This window comes from Nyctibius grandis, chromosome 2 (genome assembly GCF_013368605.1).
Source record: "Nyctibius grandis isolate bNycGra1 chromosome 2, bNycGra1.pri, whole genome shotgun sequence".
NCBI lineage: Eukaryota > Metazoa > Chordata > Aves > Nyctibiiformes > Nyctibiidae > Nyctibius > Nyctibius grandis.
The window spans coordinates 64,789,173-64,804,569 of NC_090659.1; the positions used below are offsets into that span (position 1 = coordinate 64,789,173).

Sequence of the window (15,397 nt, forward strand, 5' to 3'; positions counted from 1 at the left end):
CTCCCCAGATGTCTGCCTATATATAAAGTCAATGCATACATTCTCACATACAAATCAGAAAAAATTAATTTACCTACTCAGTCCCAAATAAATCCCTTGTCCATAATATTTTTTTGTAGTATACAATACATATATAAGACATGAAGGTATGACATACATACTCCACACATACTTGAATTATACTCTGACTTTTGTCTCCAAAGTAACACCTATGAAGTGATTACATACAAGCGTTCAGGGGTGCTTTACATATGCATACATGTGCATGTAAGTATTTATACATGTATATCATAATTTGACAAATTGAAAAAACCATGTAAGGTGCATAATTCAGACCCAGAGTAAGCACGTTAGTCAGACTTTGAAGTTAATGCAAGGCTTCTGAGGCTACTGACTACGTGCTCTGCCCACTCTGTTTCTGTTGATACACAACGTACACACATACCACTATACAATTTACACTTTTTCTTAAGTACTATATCCTGAAAAACAAAAAATTAGTGAGAATCATAAAGTCTTTTAAAACTACAGCATAATTCCCTTTTTAAAAAAAAATCTGGAGCCCGCTGTAGAAGTTTAATTTTCATAAAATAAACTCAGGATGACTAAAAAAATGACAGCGGAAGAGAAATACATTTACCATCTTCAGTTCTCTCTGTGGGGCTTACATTTTCAGAGCCTGGTAACAGTAGGTGATTTTAAAAACTATATGGTGTGACAGAACTTAATGAATATTGGATGAAAAAGAAAACTTAATTCAACAGATACTCGCTATAATGTGCTTAACTTGACAAATAATAGCACTACTTATTAGACCTCCAGCATTTACTTCTGCTTAACATACCTCCTTTCTTTTACTCAGTATTTAAAATACCAAAGAAAGGCTATGGTTCAAGATCCTGCTGTACCCTACAGCTCATTGGTATTATAGGCTCAAACACTTTTATTGCTGTTGTACTACCATTATGTGTTATTACACTAAAACAACAGTAAACTGAAAGATAAAAAAAGCTTAAGAGGGAAAAAAAAGCATTATCTATGTCCTAGTCCTGCAATGAACTATTAGTGCATCAAATTCCACTTACCAGCACACACAGGTTCTAGTATTTCTCAGTTCTTTGCCATATCAGAGTCTAAGAGTTTTCTCTTTCTGGTAAGAGTCATTAGAAGACCAGACTGCCCATCATACTGGCAAAGAGCAATGCTGGAGCTCTTCAGGTATGGCAGTACATTTGCTATGTTGTATAAGAGCATTGAACATGAATGCTCACTATCACAATACAGGTTTTTGTGGTTACCTATCTTAAGCTTCACTATCAAAGATGAAAAAAAATTTATATTTATGAGTACCATGTTCTAAGAAAATTACAGACTACATGACACAAAAATGGCCAGTATGTTCCTATCTATGGCTAAGAAAAAAAACCCTCACACAGCCATGCACACCCGTTCCACCAGCTTGAGCAGCTGACACATGGGCACAGGTAGACAATCAGAGCTAACGTGAGACACGGAAGAAATTAATTGAAGATGTATTTGTCAATACACTACTCATGGGCCAAACTCACTGTGACACACTATAAGTCTCTGCTAATTTTTTTTAAGGCAACTTGTTGACAATTCCAAAATCTAAAATGCAGAAAACAAACACTGTGGCACAATGGGCCTGTAATGCTGAACTTTTTTAGTCATATTAATTTTGTTCTTAGCGGCATGACATTCTCAGGAGAAAAATTAGTTTCACAGTGGCAGAAAATATGTATTAAGACACCAAACCATGAGTGTCTTAAAAATACATAAAAATAGCTGTTCTATTTTTAATACAACAATATAAGTAAACAGAAAGAGAACAGCCTAGACACTCCATATGAGCTCCTCAAACCATTGCTCTGAAGCCTCCAGCATAATTAAAATTTCTTTCTTCGGCACCACAATGGACCACGTGAAGCGATCAGGCATCTCCCACCCTTCATTTCAATTCACCTCTCCGCCTAAGCACAACTCCCAGCCCACCCCGTCTACCTGACAAGTGACAGCCCAATCTGATTAAATGCGTGCAAGGGAGGGGACTCAAGGGCCTCCATGACAGGCCAAAAGTGATCACCATGGAGATACATAATTACAGCTGTCAATGCGTCTACTGTCCTGCTGGCATCAATTTGATTGCTCCCAGCAATAATGATAGACAAAGCTTAGCATGCACTCTCCTGCACCCAATCACTTTATCTATTCCGTGGTCCATTTAGCTGACATGCAACATTCACACAAGCAAATAACAGCAGTAAGCAGAACATTTAAGGCATTTTAATTGTTTTTTTCTTTGTATGGATGGCTCACAAGCGCAAATGTTATTACATAAAACTCCTGCTGCAGCATTAATTGAAGAAAGATTTGGTGGGACAAAGACTGTAGGGGGTATAGTTTGTCCATTATCACTTGTACTTTCAACAGGTCTCACGTTTGGAAAATTGCAAATTGCAAAAACTTGCAAGGGCAAAATGTTTGACATCCTGTTAGCTATTACAACATGGTGAAAACTTCTAACAACCACTGGAGTATTCATTATAAATTCTTATTAAATACACACTTTGTTTCATTAAAAAAAAAGTTTAGATACATTTAATGATACCTTTTTCCCTCATGTCCTCTTTAAGATTGCATAATGCCTTTTAGATCTTCACAATTTTTTTCTGCTTTCAGGCTTTGAACACAGCATGAAACCTTAAAGACCAGAAAGGGTCAAGTCCCTTCAGAAAGTACACGGGCAAAAACAATTTAAGAAGCTAAATAAATCATCTATCCAATAACATCTCCACATTCAAGATTCCTCCTGTAATCTTTCCCTATTTGCCGTGCAAGCAATCAGACTGAATAATCGTATTCACAGATGTTACAGCCTTGTCATTCCACTAGCTGACATAGTGTCATGTATATGCGCACTTATGGCTTAAGACTACCTTGATTTTACAGAAAGGCAGTGTCCTTGTTCTTTACACGTACCAGAAAACACTGTTAGTTAAACAGGCATTCCATATAGTTAGACTGTATCCTGAAATGTGTAATAACCGCTTTAACAAATTTCCTCTTTAAAATGTACAAAGCTAAACAGAAAGCACTGGTAGTTTCGCACTGGTGTCTCCAGTTCTCTGTGTTTAAGGAGTTGACTCAACGTTTCACTGTCCTTTCTAATCACCACGGTATTTTTACTAAAGCTGTGTTTGAAAACCTTAAGCTGAAAGTTATAGAATGTGACAAATTATTTCAACATATAATGGTTTCCTGTTATACCCAATTTAAACATTTTAAAGCCAGTTTGGAACTGTACATTTTTAAGCAGTTTTTCAGGTTGCACAAATAAGCATTGCCATGTCCCATCCCCCCCACCCCAGCAAAGATCTGGAAAAAAGGCCCGATTTACAAAGCTGCTGAGTCCTTATAGTCTCTAGCTATAAAAGAAACACTCAGCACCTATGAAAACCAAAACCAAGTTACTTACACTTGGCACGTGCAATGGTTCCTGATACTGAGACAGTTTACCAATGGATGGCAGGCCAAAAGATTTGTAGGGGTCCTGAAATAAAATTCAACATGAGAAAGCATTAAGCTTTTACAGATGCGCAGAAGATAACATTAAAAAGTTTGAAGTCTAACAGAAACCACTGCTGGAATAACTTTGTTTTCTTCCCCAGAATTACTTGTGCTGAAGTACATTTCTTCATCCATCTATCTCTGCGACTCCAAATAAAGAACTGGAAGCATATAAATTCTTTTGCATTGCAGGAAAGAAGTGCTCTGCACATAGCTACAGTACACCACCAAAATATATGAAGATGAAATTTTCATTTCCTACATCGTGCCTTGGAAGAAGGATGGGAAAGTATTCAGAAGGGTGGAGTTGAAAGAGAGTATAAGGAAAAAAATTTCACAAATAAAAAGGGCACTTAGAAATTCAATTATCTTAAGAAATCAAACTGACCTTTATGCCTTTGGAAATCTCCTACATAATGCAATACCAATATAAATGTAATAGGACGGCAAATAAATACATGGCCTAAAGAATAATGGCAAACTCATGGCAAAGTAGTTGGATCCATTACTTACTTATAAATGTGAGGGAATTCAGGTTGAACAAAAAAAGAAAAAAGCCCAAGCACCAGTTATTCCACGGTAAAGCCTACTCATACTCAGAACAGCTTCCATGCCAATCACAGGGCAAATATTTATTCTTTATCAAAATAGTTCATATAACTTGTAATCAGTAGAGCACATTGAACATTATGTGCATGTCATGGAGAGAAAGGAAAAAAAAAAAACATAAATTAAGTTGCCCTGCGTCACAAAAGCCACAATTGTTAAACAAGGGAAAAAACATCTCAAGATGCTGAATTATTTTTGAAAAGCACAGCTACCTAAAACATTCCTCAAACAAAGTGAAGGAAGCTAAGTATCATTGTTTAATTAATAAATCTTGATTTCCATATATCAAAAAAGACAGCAAAAAGACATTACCTTGAAATGTCCTACACATGCTTGAAAATGGGTTTTATATATTAGTAAGCTTTTTTTAAGGTGAGATAGAGTCATAGCATAATTATAAAGTTATTGTCTTGGAGTGCACCTCGAAAGTTTATCCTATATGAACTGTAGTTTCAGAAGATGTATAACTCGCTTTTTCAGCAACCTATTAAAATGTTTTAGTACAACAATAAAAATTCTGTAAGCCATTGAATTTCAACTGTCTTTTTAAGACAAGTTTCAAGTACACAAGTTAAGAAACCTGGAAACACTAAACTGTAGCAAATATCTCCAGCACTGCATCATTAAATGAGAACAGAACATAGAGCAAGTAACCTTAGAAATAAACCTTAGTTAACTCTTTTACCACTTTTAATTTTGATTTTCAGAAGAAAGGTATGTTGAAATACATACTGTTTATTTTGAATTAAAAAATAAAAATTCTATAAAAGCTCATTAACCATTTGTGTTACATACTCTAAATTGTGGCCATCATATGATGTTCCTTGACTTCACCTTGGCATCTATCCACACCTGGGTATTATTACTCCACAAGTCAACCACCTACCCTCCTCCCCATTACCACTCATTTACCTCAGCATAAACTCGACATTCAATCGCCCAGCCATTGATGGGAATATCAGCCTGTTTGTGCCTGAGAGGGTAACCCTTAGCAACACGGATCATTTCTTGGACTAAGTCCAGGCCGGTAATGCATTCTGTGACGGGATGTTCAACCTGCAAGGTCAAGAACTGTCAGTCAGTAGGTAACTAAAAAAAAAAAAAAAAACCCAACAAAAAAACCACACAAAAAAAAGGGGGGGGAAAAAACCCACCCTTCTCTGTAAACAATCACAGATAAACAAGAAATTAGATGAGCCAAAGAACAGACAAAGAATAGGCTCCCATCTTGGTCTTTTTCCCAAAAAAAATTCTACTTTACAAACCCCAGCAACCACCTTCTTTGCAGGGAAATCCCCCCAAAATTAATGAGCAGATTACAGTAACTACAAGCAGCATACAAAAGGAAAATGATAGAGAAGACCTAGAAGGGTTTGGGGTTTTGCAGGGTTGGGTTTTTTTTCCATTTATTTTACAAATTCAAATGCACCTTGTGATGAGGAGTTAATTTTTCTTTGTTCAGAAGCTTTTCCCATTTGATTTTGTTTTGAAAAGACTCGCACCATAGCCATAAATATATTTTAACTGAAAATCTCAAAGTAGCTGATAATCAACCCATTCTGCTACACTTAACATGGCACATACAGGAGCGGCTTACAATTTTCCATAGAACTAGCCTACCCTAAATCTCACCCATTCGCCTGCTTTCACTAACCTGTCCTGACAAGCAACCAGATTAGCGTAATCTTGCATCAGCGCAGTGTAGCAGAAATGAGCAGATGGATCCTTCAATTTTTTTTCCCCCCCTGCTCCAGACTTATCTGTTTAGCGCTTAGCATGCACAATAGCTGGGCTGGACCAGCAGAGTCACTCTGCGCTCTCAGCAAATTGCTGCTAACGGCTTTGGATGATGCTGCCATGGGAATACCCGTCATTCACACTAACCCAGGCATGTGCGTACAAGCGTGCACATGTGTGCGCGCATACACACTTTTTTCCTTGAAAAGGGGATATAAAGGGACACATTTATTAACTTTAAAATACCTTTAAGTAGACATGGTACAGTAAAAAAGCACCCAAAGACAGGAAGGCGCACCATATAGACGAAATAAAACGCAGACATGCTAAAAGCATGTTCTTCACACAGAGACAGCTCTAAGACTTTCTATATACAAATTATGAGAGAACTGCCATTTTTATTATAAAACGTTTTTATTCCAAGGGCCAAAATACCTTCAGAAAACGCACTTTACAATCGTTTCTCTATCATGAGAGGTCATACTATGTACACTTTGTGACACAGGAAAAGGTCAGTGACCAAATCACTTGTCTTTCTTCCTGCAGCTACACTAGTATTAAGGAAAACATTTATTCATTATAATAATCTTGTGGCTTATCAGAACAAGAAGATGCTTTGGTCTTTAAGAAAAAAGCTTTGTAAAAATAAACAGATGGCATCCATAATTAGCCCTGTGTATGCTGTGAGTTTAAACTGTTTAGAGTTTCAACAACATTTTTAAGACGTTTTGACATAATTTTAATGACAAATCATCACTGAAACAAGCACCTATTCTTTGAAGGATAAAAATGACATTGAAATGGGAATCTGATTATACAGTTTAAGGATGTACCTTTGGGATTCAATCTTGATTCTACCTAACACATGATATTCTCCAGCATGTCAAGCTTAATAACAGTATTTGGAGAATCTATGAAACATCTCAGTGTCTACCCTGCAGTGCTAAATTGAAGCAATTCAGTTTCTATTAAGACTTGAAGTTTCTATTAAAACTCCTTAAGTTTTAATAGAAAGCTATTTATCCAAATATGAATGTGTGGTAACAGAACTTATTCTCTTATTTTGGAATTTAAGTTTTAAAAAATCACTTTTGAGTTTAGAACACATTTGGAATTCTAACGTTCCAGATAATTAAAATACAATATTTGGGGTTTTTTTCCAAAGACATTTGCATTATTTAGTTACACTGTCATTTTTCTTGGATTGCAATTGGCATTCCAGATTCAATAGCTTCATTGTTGTTTTCCACTTTATTGTTGATGATCAAAATAGGATGGAATGTTTCTGGAAAGAAAAATATTTTTGTTGTTTGGTTCTTACAACTCACAAACATTTATTTAATCCATTCTTCAATACAGATCTTTGACTTGGTCAATATTTTCTTCAGTTTCTTCAAAATACTCCCTTTGTGTCTGCACACAAAACAGCATTCAGAAAATATGATGAGGAAAATTTTTTGAGGTTTTTTTTGGGGTGGGGAGAAGTTGTTCTGCTTTCTTTTAGGACTGTGCTTTAACTAGTGCTGTTTAGGCATAATGTAGATAGCGCCAATCATATCACTAATTTTGGGGTACCAAATACATTTAAAATGCATTTTAATATACGTTAAGACCATCGGATAACTAAAATGGGGTAGAAAAGAAATTTAACCTTGAAATCCTAGTTGACTTATTTGTAACTTTAACCTTTCAGTGAGGTGCACAGCTCAAACCGCACGTTTTAGAATTTGCAGATTTCTTTCAGCAAGGGGAGGTGCAGGAGGGGGTCAGTATTTTTAGCATTATACGGAATATGCTTCAGCACACAGTACAAAAGGACATTAAGAAAGCAGTAATGCCCTATCCTGGTTCAACAAGCACCCTGCAATGAGGTTCTGTGGGTGGATTCTTGCACCTCTAAAGACATACACGCAGGATATGAAATCAAAGCTCTAATCTTTTACAAAGCAAGGTAGGGGATGGGGGAAGAAGTGAAGAAATTAGACTCCTTCTCCCTACCCTCTCAAAAAAGAAAACACAGGCATCATCATTCCCTACTTATGAAAGCTCTAGAATAACTGTCACAGCTATTTGACCAAGGTAACTGTTGTATCTATTTTTAAATCACTACTAAAAGCTAGGCTTTAAATGTTCTCCTCTTACTTTTCAGCCTTCTACTTCAGCTGTCACTCTTTTTTTGCCTGCCCTGTTGTGTTTTCTTCTATTAATTTTATGCTACACCTCTTCTTCATAAACAGCCTTAGCATCCATGAAACAGCAAGTAAAGTCTGGACTAAATTTTTAAAGAAATTAATGCAAATATGCTCACAAACAGAGCTGAATCACACGCGATCAACCCTTCCAGCTTTGGGTCATACTCAGATTTTGCAGTCAGCTGATCCAAGATCTTGCCAGTGGAAGCGCCAGTCGATAAGGTAAGAGCCAATGGTGGTATGGTTATATGACAGTGGGTAAATTCACACATTCTCTCTGTCCTTAACACAAAGGGCAAAACCAGACATGTCTGCAGCAAACGATCTACAGATCATAGCTATATCAAGGCAGCTGTACTTTATTCTCAACAGGACACGCAGAAAAAATGATCAGCGGTAACTCTCAATTAGTTAGCTGTCAAAAGTATCACCTTTATTACCAGTTCCTTGACTTAGACCAAATCTGGTCATAAACAATTTGTAACAAATCATCATTTCAATGCACTTAAGTACAATACATCCCTCCTTTAAAAAGTCCTATTCCCCACTTTCTGTGATCCACACACCTCTCTCTGAAAAACGCCCCTTATGTTCCTGCTTTCAAGTCCACAAAGCCATAGCTGTTATGGCCAACAACATCCATACAGGGTAAAGGGAAAGTGCTTCCCCTTCATACGGGATCTGCTCTTCTTCAGACACCTCACAGCAATCGGCCTCCCTGTGAGCATTACAAGTGTTTTTGCTTCCCTAACCTCTTTCAGTTTATACAGCAAGCGACACTGGTGGCAAAGCCTGTAAGAAAATAACAACTAAGACCCAGGACACAGAGAGTAAAGCAGGTACAAAAGAGCTAGGGGAACCTGCCGACATCACAGTCCAGTTAGCATCCATCCCCCGAACAGTACGGAGAGGCTGCTAACTCTCGTCCCATTCTGGGACAGCCAACAGTCTTAAAGCTTTACCATACTTGGGTTCATCCACAGCTACAAAAACAGTCATGCAATTTCTATGAATAGTTGGAGCTAAGAGTTAAATTAGCAATGACTGCTCCCCTTAAATTCAGGGGAATAATTTCAGGACACATTTTTCTCAAGAACATCAAAGTACTCAGATCTAATAGCAAACACTTCTGGATACTCTCATAGATTGCTCTCTTGCCCCGTGTGCGTAAAGCATCAAGTTACTCACACACCAGTTTTGGAGCACTCAAGCAGACCACAGCGGCCAAGAAAGTCTAAGTTTCAGTAGACTTAAAACTACAGCCTACGTCACCCCTACTACCGTACGTCCCTAGTTGGTGTCATATACTCCTTTACATTCAGATAAATAATCTCAAAACTAACTTTCAACATACACCTCAGTTTCCAGGAAACATGATTCACCTGGAATCCCATGGGCTTTTCTGTGGCAGCCAAATCCAGTATCAATTGACCCAAACCCATCAACTTACAGATGCTCCTCAGCCCCCTTTATTTCAGTAAGCCTGGTTTCTGTTTCAGAGAACTGAACAGCAAACAGAGGCGCACACACGTTCTGCTGTTCAGGCATGCCAGCCTCCTGACTACTATGAGCAGGAGCACTCTGGGGTCTCATCTTTTTTCTGCAAAATAGTTCACAGCAGCGATGTATATGGGGGTTGAGGGCACATAGTAAAGAACAGCTTTTCAGAAAGGCTGCTGGAGAACAGACAATGTTTGGATTAGTGTACAGAACGAATGGAAAGCACACAGTAATACATAACAGGCAATCTCCTATGTTGTCCTTTTATATAGGCATGTTACATAATACGAGTTGCTGCTTATTTTCTGATTTATTAGTATGTGATTGAAGAACTGAGTGCAACCAGGACTACAAAAATTTCCATAAACTAAGACGCTCGGGTAGACTTCTTTTATTGTTTTGTAAGTAAGATGTTGCAGAAATAAAAACTAATACACGGACATTTGGTACCAACTAATTTTTTAATAACAGCATATAACAACTTTGAAAAATATTTAACCTACTTCCTCATAGGAAGTTACCTTCCAATAATCATTGATACAGTTTTGCCAATTTTTCTTTGCAAGGATTTGTTTCTTTATTGTACTGGACAGATGTGGGTAAGAAACCACTTACACATCCTATGAATACTGAATCTGTCTTTTCTGTGTTTTAAACAAACAGCACACACTTTATATCATAAGTTATTTAGCTCACAATTTCAACATAACTTTCTCAATTAACATCCTGCACTTCAAAAAAAAAAATCTCACAATTCAGTAATTTGACACAATTTCCTTTCCACTACATACACAATGTAAGAAAATAAACTTGCACCCAGAAAATCTACACTTTCTTTCCTAAAAGTACAATTTCTTTCACTGTATTTAGCAGCACTATTAAAGCCCTCTCAGAGTACTTCGTTCAAGGTGGCTCTGATCACACTGCAGCCATTCTTGGATTTTCTTTACATCAAATTCACCAAAGGAAAGAATCTAATATACCCTTTGAAGAATGGTCTTTTGTTTGCTTATTAAAAATCGAGGGAAGCCTCCTTCTTCTCTACTTTTTAAATAGTATTCTATGACAGTTATGTGGTAATGTTGTCTCTAAGATATCACTCCATGCCCTGGCAGCACTGTTAATGGCATCTTTCAGATTCAATGACTTACACAAACAATGTCGTTCTCTTCTGTCAACAACAATTAGCAATGCTTTTCTGTAGTTCTTTTGGGAAGCCTGAAAAGCAGACAACCAGTAGCTACATAATGGAAGTTGCATTAGGAGGCAAGAATGTGGCAAAAATCTGGTTAACTGTTGTCGGCTGACCCTCTTGTGTGAAGAAGTGTTGTTTGGCAGCAAAATCACCTTTTCTTTCGGTTCTAAAAATGGCCATGAACAGCTGGTATAAACTGTGTGCAGAATGGATTCTGGCGGGCTTAGGGGATTGGTAATGGGATAAGAGACCTTTCACCTTTAGGTCAGTAGTTCAAATTCAGCCCAGGTTAACAGCAATTGAAAGTCTTTACCATCTGACACTGTTCGTTAGCCTATTTAAAATGACTGAAGCAAAGTGTCACAGTAAACAAGATTCCAGTATTAAGAAATATGAAGAGTCTCGGCAAACAACAGAAACAGTCGCCTGAGACTTTACTTTGAAACTCTGCCATTCAGACTTTGTCGAAATCTACTCCTCCAGCTCCTGACAGCCCCTTTCACTGCTCCCATACTCCTGCCCACCTATCGCAATTCATCCTCCAGGCAGTTACGCACACCAAGACAAGAAAACCACCTCTTGTCATCCCATGGGTCTGCTATGGATACCGAAGTCACCACCTCTCTGTGGTTTTAGCTGGCAATCCAGACTCAGCTCATCACTTCGCTATTTATGTTTTGCTGCTACTGTTTATATTGTGCAGCTGCAATATTTTCCAGCACTTCTCTCCTTCACTGAGTAAACGTGTAGCAGGTGCTGCCTACTGATGTGCAACAGAATGCAGATACCATTAAGAGACTGTTCGAACCAGCAGCTTACAAGCAGTGGAGCTCCAGACAATCACCAAGAGGATTTCTACATACTTTAGACATTTGCCAGCCATGCTTTTTATACTTTCATGACTGGACAAACAGATGAAAAGGGAGGTAGAAAGAGACATGTTGCACGTCAAAATTCCTCCTCTGTCTTTTACACCAGGCACAGCCAGTTTTGTACAAAGACAAAGCTCTGGAATACAGCATTTTCCAGAGGTCAGTAAGATCTGATGAAAACACTGAAAGTGATGAACAAAAATCTTAACACTGGCTAATGTTTTATGGGTGTATGGAAGTTTATTTACATTCGCCTTATACCTTAGAATCAAGTTACTTTGAAAGAACTTGAAAATATTTAAAGAAATACTCTCTCTACAATTAACTGTAAAATCAAAACATACAGATATGCCATTTGCTTTCAATAAATCTCTTACAAACATGTCAAAATTAACTTTTAATCTCTAAAAAGTTATGACAAAAATATTGAAACTGTCACATGAGGAGAAAACACACTGCTACTCAAATTACCGTATTTCTCAACTCCACTGTGCTGAATACAGTCTATACAGGCGATCTTTTCTATCGGATTACTCTAAGCAAATTTGGTCATGTTTTGAAGAGGAAGGGAGTGCTCACTTGTTATTTAAATTGCACAACGCGTGGGGGAGGTAGAAGGTTGGGAGCAGACCTGACACACAGACGTATAAACTGTATTCAGGGTAAGTGCTCTCTTCACACTGCTCATTGCACTTTTCTCAGTTCTCCTCAAGCCAATGAGAGATGCTTCTCATTTCGAGGTACTACAAACTGCTAGAATATGCGATATTTTCCCTTTGCTGTCACCTATTGATTCACATGTAAGAAGCTTAGCCACAACGCACACCCATATGTTAACAGATATTCTTTATTTACAGACTGTAGACTCTCTTCCTATAAAGTCAAAGAGGAACATTTTTAATCTTCCAGTGAAAAGCAGAAGAGACTTTTCTGGTGAAAGCCAGCACTTCTGATGATAGCATGATAAGGAGATTTTGACACAATTTGGAAGTTAGAAAGGCTATCAATCTAAGGGGTAAGAAACTTTTTATTTATTTCAAAGCTCTTGTTTGACTATTTTGGACTACAACTGCCTTTGATTAGGCTGATGACAACTAGATAATCCAAAGCGCACTGCAGTGTGAACAGCTATAAAGAATCAGACATTCAACATCTGGTCTGCCTCAATAATCCTAACAGGGGAAAGCTGCCTGAAAACCACTCCAAAAGTGCCTTAAATGACAACATACAGAAGTTGTCTTGTAGCTGCCAGGGCAGCCATTTCTATGTTTTCTTGTGAAAAGCAAGAACAACTAGTTTTGCTACGCAATTATCTGGTCTTGTGTCTCATACTTAGCAGCTAGCCTCTAAAAGATGGCAGAGCAGCAGATAAAACAAAAAGTACATTTTCAACAGCAAAGAATAAATCATTCTAGCTGAATCACTTGGAGGGAGTGAAACATCTGTAACAGATTTGTGTAGCATAGAAGAGACACAATGGAGCTGATTCACCAACTTTTTTCACTTTCCAACCTCATATTGTATTGCAGCAACACTTAAAACAAAAATTAAATAAAACATAAATTTCCTGTAAGGTGCTACTTATACTTTTTGCAGAACTACACAGCAGAAAATGTATATTCCCAAAGAGTTCCCCAAAAAGCCAAATAATAATACAACTCTCAATTACCGCAAAATAATTTACAAAAAACTCTGGAAGGTATCTGACAGGTCTACCAAAGGGAGGGAGGGAAGAAATCAGCAGGCAGTGCAAAGTATTAGACGCGGTTTCATTAGCTTTACGCAAGTATATTCTGAAGTCTGTAAAGTAAAAAGGCTACAGTGATCTGATTAGAGATTGCTGAAATGTTAAAACAGATGCAGGAAATTGCATAATTTAGTAGACACGTTCTGATGATGCTGACAGGTAGCTGTGTCTGTAATGCACACTAACAAAGACCTCCTTACGAGCATCATTTATGGATTAGTTGTCCATCATTTAGGAAAGTTCTTCCAGCTGTGGAGCACTCAGCAAAAACAGGGCAAGTGAGCCTGTTAGCCACTGTTCACAGTTCGGAGATGCAAAAGGAAAAGGCTGAAGCAATACATGGACAGCTAGAGACTCTCTTGGTTCTGAAGTTATATCTGGACATGCTTCATTAGAGTTTCTATGTTTGGTTCTTAATAGAAGGGAGGAAGAACGAGATGCTAGTTGCATAACTGTTAGCTGAACAGACAGTAAAGCCTGCGACCTGGGAGAAGTGACAGAAGAATCAGGTAAGCCTGGAGAAGAATCAGAGAAAATTACCACTCTCCAGCCTCAAGCTGAAATGCTAATTAGAGACAATATACAGTCAGGATAGAAGAATTAGAGAATATCTACACAAGTACTGTAATTTAAGATTAGCAAATTTCTTTAAGAGTTGGAAAGAATGAGTCTGCTGTTACAGGGGATTGTCAAACTACTTAGGCTAGATTTCAAATGGAGTCTTTGAAGTCCTTAAATAAAGTCCTTAAAGTCCTTAAATTGTGCATACGTGGAGACCTCTACAATTAAGCAAGTTTGACGTTTGGGACTTTGAACACTTACCACTATGCATTGTGGGGGGAAGACACCACAACACAGCAAAGATAACATCTTAAAAACGAATCGCAAAAAGAATCAACTCCAAGGATACTCCATCGCTAATTCCATTTAGGAATTGATGGATAATAATATACTACAGCAAGGAAATGGTTTTGAACTTGTGGTGGGTTATGCAGAAAACCATAAATCAATTTTCTTCTATGAAAGCAAGAACATGGAGAGTCACTAAAAAGTGTTCTCTCAAAAACTACAAGATCAGGAAAAGTGTAAAGAGTATGACCAAAGAGACAGAAATTCTTCATAATATTTTAATGAACTATACATTGCCATTAACCAGCACCCTCTCTAACTGAATCTAAGGTAGACCAGATTGTGCCTAGCAAACTCCTAGCAAAAGCACGTGAAGTATAACTGCCATGACTAATTCCAAAAACACTGCTGCCCTGCAAGGCAAGGCAAATTTTACCAGCAGTCTTCTCCTGGTACGGGGGAAGACTGCAACACTCCCATTCCCCCTTTGTACCCCAAATCCTCTCTCACTTCTTTACCCAAAGCATAAATTTATACAAAGTCATGCAAAGATGTCAGCATCATGAGGATCTCTTTATGCTCTATCACTGTCCACATATACAAGCAGCAGGCAGGACACAGCCCTCACAAAATGTAGCTATAACAGAGTAAGAAGCTAATCACTCTGTTGCTTGATTCCACATTTCAGTTTTTCTAGCATTATTTTAAAAAGTGAGAAAAGGAGGATAAAGATGATGGAATTTACTTGCTAACAAGTTGAACTTTCTTCCTGTCTTTGACAATGACATCCAGACTTTAAGTTATGTGCCTGTTTCCTTAGACTATGACCAGAAATGCATTATAACAGTGAAATGCGAGGTAGAGAGGGTTTTCCATAAACAGTTTGTCCATTCATTTGCAGTGTACATTATAACATCTACTACTGACCACGAGTTGCTACAAAAACCCTACACCATATCAGCATGCTTTTTACACAGTTGCATTCCAGTCACAATTTCAATCAGATGCAGGTTGCTAGTGTTTTTATTGCTGATACACACCTATAGTGTTAATCACTCTCCTAGAGAAACTCAGGAACTGATCATCAAAGAACAAAAAATAAAAAAGA

General features: G+C 37.7%; 1 protein-coding gene across 4 annotated transcripts in view; it reads right to left on the reverse strand.

Moving 5' to 3' along the window:
- The window catches only part of PCCA (propionyl-CoA carboxylase subunit alpha), a 566,570-nt gene that overhangs the window by 166,465 nt on the left and 384,708 nt on the right, over positions 1-15,397 (reverse strand). For all 4 annotated transcript variants that reach the window (XR_011047688.1, XM_068395362.1, XM_068395359.1 and 1 more), the window contains 2 exons: positions 5,110-5,253; positions 3,497-3,571 (listed from right to left, as the gene is read on the reverse strand). Coding sequence is in view for 3 of the 4 variants with exons in the window: in XM_068395362.1 (XP_068251463.1) it covers positions 3,497-3,571; positions 5,110-5,253 (219 nt within the window). In the remaining variant the exon portion in view is untranslated. The remainder of the gene's footprint in view (positions 1-3,496; positions 3,572-5,109; positions 5,254-15,397) is intronic.